General features: G+C 45.7%; 1 protein-coding gene across 1 annotated transcript; it reads right to left on the reverse strand.

The window, feature by feature from the left end:
* Positions 1–5,585: 5,585 nt before the first annotated feature.
* S100A8 (S100 calcium binding protein A8) lies at positions 5,586–6,058 on the reverse strand. Its single transcript, XM_007464368.1, has 2 exons — positions 5,901–6,058; positions 5,586–5,750 (listed from the first exon to the last, which is right to left on the reverse strand). Exons 1-2 carry the CDS (start codon positions 6,039–6,041, stop codon positions 5,622–5,624), a joined length of 270 nt encoding a protein of 89 aa, XP_007464430.1. The 5' UTR covers positions 6,042–6,058; the 3' UTR covers positions 5,586–5,621.
* Between the last annotated feature and the right edge of the window lie 564 nt (positions 6,059–6,622).

Here is a 6,622-nt window from a genome sequence, read left to right on the forward strand (position 1 = left end):
AGAGATTCAAGAGGGAAGAGATATGGGGACATATGTAAATGTATAACTGATTGACTTTGTTATGAAGCAGAAAGTAACACACCATTGTAAAGCAATTATACTCCAATAAAGGTGTTTTAAAAAAAAGTATATTCAAAAAAAATTTTTTTAATGTGGTACATATATATGATGGAATATCACTCAGCCATAAAAAAGAATGAAATAGTACCATTTGCATCAACATGTAGGGACCGAAAGATTACCATACTAAGTGAAGTGAGCCAGACAAAGACAAATATCATATGATATTGTTTATATGTGGAATCTAAAAACAAATGATACAAATGAATTTATTTATAAAACAGAAACAGACCCACAGACAGAAAAGAAACTTTTGGTTTACCAAAGTGGAAATGGGGGAGAGGGATAAGTTGGAGGTTTGGGATTAACATATACACACTACTACATATGGAGTAGGTGATCAACGAGGACCTAGTGTATAGAACAGGGAACTATGCTCAATATTTTGTAATAACCTATGGGGGAAAGGAATCTGAAAAAGAATCACTATATATGTATATATAACTGATCACTATGCTGTACACCTGAAATTAACACAACATTGTAAATCAAATATACTTCAAAAAAAAGAGATAAATTTCTCCATTAAGTATGACATTTATGATTGGGTCTTAATAGATACACATTATCATGGAGGGTTCTAGGACCAAAGCAGGAAAGAAATCCAGAGCATCCTATCTGGGTTAGATATTTTGCTCTAGAAAGCACAGGGGGAAAAAATGTGCCATAGCAAAACAAGATGCTGAGCAAGCTGAACTGGATGGAGCCCTTGCTGGGCTAGGTTGATGAAGAGCCTCTGGCTTTGGCTGTAAGATAGTCCCATGCTTTCTGCTGCTAATGAAGCCTATTCAGGAGGAAGAAGAGGAGGTTTCTGTCCAAAGAAAGAGGAATGGGTACAGATCATAAAAGTCTATGCCCTGACCTTAGCAGCCAGTTCAGACCATGATTTTGCAAATGAGAATTATTCACATGAGAATTTCCACCACTCCTAAGACTGGAAGGAAGCTCCCCAACCCAGAAGGAGGCACAAACCCTAAGAGCTTACAGACCTCAAAATGTCAATCCTCTGTTCTACAGTCATTGTCTGGAGGATTGCTCATACCAGGAAAAAAAAAAAAAAACACAGGAATTCAGACCCAAGGCAGGGTGAGCTCCTGGGCAGAAGAAAGAGGCCCAAGAGAGAAGTTCATTCTGGCACCTGGGGCCCTGCTCTTCACCCCTGGATGGCAGAGACCCTGCAGGGGGTCCTCACCCTTCTGGTCTTCAAAGAGACCAGAAAGGCCAGCAGAGGAAGGGCGGACCCTCTGCACTCACAGGATGGAAATCAGCTAGAAGAAAGTGCTTTCATGTCTGAACCAGGGTTTCTCACCTGGAGACAACCACGGATCAAATCCTAGCTCTGACATTTGCCAGATTAATAATTTTGTCAAGTTTCTTAACTTCTCGGAATCTCCTCATATGCAAAATGTAAATAATAATTACGTGTCTTATAAGGTTGTTACAGGATAAGCTATCACAAAGTCTAGTGCTTAAAAGCAAAATTATCAACAAATATAGTGGGCCCATGTCAAAATTCTTGTTTGAATTCTTTAATGAGAGAATCAGCAAAGAAGGTTTTTAAAGCTGGTTTGAAGAATAATTGAGAATACATAAAGACATTCAGGAAAGGAATTCCTAAGTAAGATTCTTAATTTAAATATGACTCTTTTAACTTTCAATAGGGTGATAAAAATTAAAACAGGGGTTTAACATCTCTACCAGACTATAAAATCATATTACCCCATCAAGCAGATGCAAACTGCCTACTTCTTTATCCACCATGACTTGTTAATCAAATATACTGTGCCGACCATGTTACATTCCCCACGAGTGCCAGATGATAGAAGGTTAACAAGTAGCAAGGACTTGCTTCTATTCAGGCAGACTCTAGCATGAGATCAAAGATTTAAGCAATCACCAGTTTGTCTTTCTCTAGGTTTGAGATGATTTTTTTCCTTTCATACCAACAACTAGAAGGAGCCCAGTAAGTGTTAGCAGCTTTCCATCCCCTCCTCAGCCCATATGAAATTAGGGTGAATTCCCTAGGTCAGGAGGCCAGAAGATAGGCTGGTATCTGGACCCAACCGGAATCATTCTGGCTCCCAAGTGGAAGGATGTACGGGGAAGTCTTTTCCACTGGAATAAGCTCTGTGTTCAGCTGCTAGACGCCAGTTGCCCAATTCCAGATACTCCCCATGCTCTTTAAGACTTTTGTCACAATCGTGAGACACCTGGCTGAAGTCAGGAGTCTTGGGTGGAGAAGTGGGATTTCAGACAGGTCATACTCTAAGGCCCCAGAAGTCTCAGTGGCCAGATCTGCCTCAGTTGGTGAGCCAACATCTCCTTTGTGGGCTCAAACATTGCATGAGGCTTCCTGCTACACCACTTATTTCTCAACTTCCCGCCACCTTGTTCTTCTTTTGTAGCTGGGGAAACAGGAAACCAAATCATCTTGCTCTGTGCTACAAGCCCGTCTGACTCTGCCCAGTAGGTCCTGTAATGGCACAGCCTTGCTTGTAAATTACCATCTGCAAGCCTGCCTACTCCATGGACCTTCCAAAGATGGCCTCCCTCACCTCCACTTCATTCTCCAGGTGGCCAGTGCCAGCTGGGGCACCTCCCATGTCCAACCATGAGCCTGGGTATCAACCATTTGATAGCTCCAGGTCAATGCAATTCTTCACAACCAGTGGCCCATCAATTATGGTGAAACTCCAAAGGGCACTCTGGGCTACTTTCTGCATGGTCCTCTGAGAGGACTCAGAGAAAGCAGACTCACTGGACTTTCAACTAATGGCAAACAGTTAATAATGGTAAATCTCCCCCAAAGGATCCATTAACAGCAAGTCTAACAACGCATTTTCAAGGAGAGAGAAAGGCACTGGGATATGTTGCTCCTCACCCACACTCAGATACACATACACACACACACACACACACACACACCACCACCACCACCACCACCACCACCACCAATGTGGATAACTGAGAGGCAGAATCAGGTTGCTCTCTCCTTTTGTGCATTCACCCATTATATTCCCTAAATATTGAGTGAAGCCTGGGATACTGTTTGATGAACCCTGCCAACCCTTCCCGTCTTTCTTTTGCCTGGGCCACATTTGGGCCAGCAGCTCAACTTTAAAGGTGCTTCTGAGAACTGCATGAGAGTTTCCTCAATGCAGAGAGTGTGTTCACACTCCTGAATTAGGTGGAAGCACTTGCTTGGGGGAATAGATAAAGTGATCCTTCAGGAAAGCTGAAAAGGAAGTAATTTTGTCCCTAGCCTTCCCACGCTTGCCCAGAAGGAGCCCATCTCCATATCTGATGACTAGACCCTCCCCCATACCATTTTAAGTCCCAATCTTAGTTCTCTGCTGGCTGCCAAACATTTTCACTAATATGTTAGCTGATAATAAAACTGGTTGGTAATTAAAGCCTTGGTCAGTGAATAAGGGTTTAAGCTGTTACCTTTCCCTGTTCATTTGCATTTCTATATAAGTAAAGTCTACTACAAAGGAAAAGCCCTGTGATCTGGGGTGAGTAATCTTCAGCATTGGGATCCAGTTCACCTGAGTGGCATTTTGTTGGGTGGGGGAGGGACTTGCTCCTCCTGAAATGGAATTCAGGAGGAATTGGCCACCTCCTCTTCTCCTCTTGGGCACGAAGCACTTCTGCCTTCTCCAAAGATGCCCTCCTTCCCCCACCCCCACCCATCAGGGTCAGGTTCCTCTTCAGCCCAGGCTCCTGGGGTCAGAGGCATACAATCATCCCAGAGAGGGTTGAAGGACCACTACTGTTTATGCAGAGGCTCAGTGCCTCATGCATACAGTGGGACCCCAAGCTAGCTTCCATCTCTGGGACATAGTGCACCCCCAGCTTCACAGAGCAGGAGCATTGTGAAGGGGTAGGGGCAGCAACAGAGAAACTGTTTTAGGCCTTGGCAGCACACGTCCCCACCAAGTCCAGCCACACACAAAACAACAGTAGAAATACTCCACCTTCCATTACTAAAATCCAGCAGCCATGACAAGTGTTCTTAACCTTTTAGGGGCCTTTGGACCCTTTTTTAATAGTGAAAGAGGGGCTTCCTTGGTGGCGCAGTGGTTAAGAATCTGCCTACCAATGCAGGGGACACGGGTTCGAGCCCTGATCTGGGAAGATCCCACATGCAGCAGAGCAACTAAGCCCGTGCACTACAACTACTGAGCCTGCGCTCTAGAGCCCGCAAGCCACAACTACTGAGCCCACGTGCCACAACTACTGAAGCCCACTCGCCTAGAGCCCGTGCTCTGCAACAAGAGAAGCCACGACAAAGAGAAACCTGCGCACCACAACAAAGAGTAGTCCCCTTCACCACAACTAGAGAAAGCCCGCGCCCAGCAACGAAGACCCAATGCAGCCATAAATAAATAAATATTTAAATATTTTTTAAAAATAGTGAAAGACTCAGAGGAATGAGTTTATACATATATACTCAAAATGATGCATTCAACTTTGATTCCATTCCAGAGATATACCGTAGACCAAGTTAAAACCCCTGGTGTAGAGATTCTGGTGACAGCTCCCAACCCCTTTCCCCATTACTAACACCACCGCCCCATCACCTAAGTGGGGGCAACAGAAAATGTCCCAAGGCACAGCATGGAAACTCAACTTGGGAGTTGGGTTCTGGTGAGAGGTGCCCATTCATCTTCTGGCCCTCCCATTTCCCCAGACCCTTGGAAATCCAGAGCAATGATGGAGAGATTATTTTAGATAAGTCACTGATTACCAAAGCATTCAACCCAAAGGGAAGCATTTGAGTACCCTATTCTTTGAGTTGATCTTTACTGATGTATTAGCCTATCTGCCCATTCCTCTATTATTTAATCAAGTTAGGAGGTTGGGAATGGAGAGAGAAGGAAAGCTTCCAAAATCTCTTAAGGAGAAATTACAAGTGTAGAGACAGGGGGCTTATTAGTGTTACTTCATTAGAACTCTAAGCATCCACCTAAAGTCACACCACACATAGAATCAACCTCTCTCTTTCTCTCATATACACACAGACACACTTCTACATAGTTATCTCCCTGATTTCCTAAAAGTTACATCTAAGATAATTAGCTGGAAATTACAACTTAGAGAACACTATGAGCTTTCCTTACGTCACCCTGTTCTCATATCACCCATTTGGGAACAAGTAGGAAAATCAACAGCTATAGTGTGTTGGACTCTGTAGAATCCTTAAGTCAATGGAACCCATGACTCAGGACCGTGGGGCTGGAAGAGCCTTGGGAATCATTTAGGGAGAACACGGGGAAGAAAGCAGACAAGCAGTAAGCACCCAGGGCTCGTGAGAGATGGTGAGTGGAGGCAACAGAGGTTTGTTTTTCTTCCTTGGGTTTTCCAACCCTCCCTCCAATCCCCAGGAGCCTCATTCCACAAGAGAAAAGCAAGAAACCAAGAGAGGCCTGAGGTATCAATTACTTTATTACTCTGAGGGGACAAGTCCAGGGGACCAGACCCAGGGCTCTATAGCTCTGCTATTCTTTGTGAATGTCTTCATGGGCTGCCAGGCCCACCTTTATTACCAGTGAGAGGAACTCCTGGAAGTTAAGTGCACCATCCTCATTGATGTCCAACTCTTTGAACCAGGTGCCTACATCCTTTTTCTGTGAAGATTGGAGAGAAAGAAGCCAGAGTGTAAAGATCTCAGGGAAGCTGAGGCATGGCTGTCTGCACAGGGCAACGCCAGGGACCAGTGACCCGGGGCGTCATCAGAGCTGGGCAGAGAACCCCGACCACACCCAGCCCCTCCTCACCGTCATAAACTTAGGACACTCCGTCTCTAACAATTTCTTCAAGTCATCCCTATAGATGGCATGGTAATTCCCTTTCTCCAGGGAGTACTTGTGGTAGACCTCAATGAGGGAGTTCATGGCAGTCTCCAGGTCCGTCAGCATGGTGCCCAAGGATTTGCCCTACCTGGAAGACAGAGCACACAGGCAACCCCGACATGGGGAAGGTGCCTAGGGGGACACTCTGAAGGCTCATACTCCAAGGGATGGCTCTGTCTTGGATGGCACCATCCAGATAACTAAACCCAGCATAGGGCTATGGCTATGATGGGAAGTGGGGGACGATGTGGATGAGAGTGTGGAAGGAAGCAGGGTATATACACACACACTCAGTTACTGCCAGCTCTCCCCATGCCCCCAGCCACCTCCCGGGAAGGGCCCAGCTTGGGAATCAAACGTGCCCTCACCCAAAAATACTAGAGCACTTGGCTCCTTCTTCAGCCCTGGCTCACGCTTCTCTTCCGGGAGCCCTGGACTCAGTCCAGACCTCCCTGAGCTTTCTCTCCCCTCCTCAGAGAAGTCTGCTGCACTCCTCAGCCCTCCCCAGGAGAAGCCCAAAGTGTGGGACAGACTGGGGCAGTTCCACTTACCAGGTCTTCCCAAAACAGAGTTGACAAAAGATATGCAGGGCTGAGTGTTGGCTCCCTTTTATAGCAACGAGGCTTGGCCAGCTGCCCAGGGCCTCA

The sequence above is a fragment of the Lipotes vexillifer genome, unplaced genomic scaffold, assembly GCF_000442215.2.
Source record: "Lipotes vexillifer unplaced genomic scaffold, Lipotes_vexillifer_v1.1 scaffold854, whole genome shotgun sequence".
In the NCBI taxonomy this organism is placed as follows: domain Eukaryota; kingdom Metazoa; phylum Chordata; class Mammalia; order Artiodactyla; family Lipotidae; genus Lipotes; species Lipotes vexillifer.

Excerpts from the sequence above, each read along its gene's own strand:
- S100A8 (XM_007464368.1), bottom strand. The coding sequence starts at position 6,041 with ATGCTGACGGACCTGGAGACTGCCATGAACTCCCTCATTGAGGTCTAC. Across the intron at positions 5,751-5,900 it reads AGTGTCCTAAGTTTATGACG|AAAAAGGATGTAGGCACCTG; the intron begins GTGAGGAGGGGC and ends CAATCTTCACAG.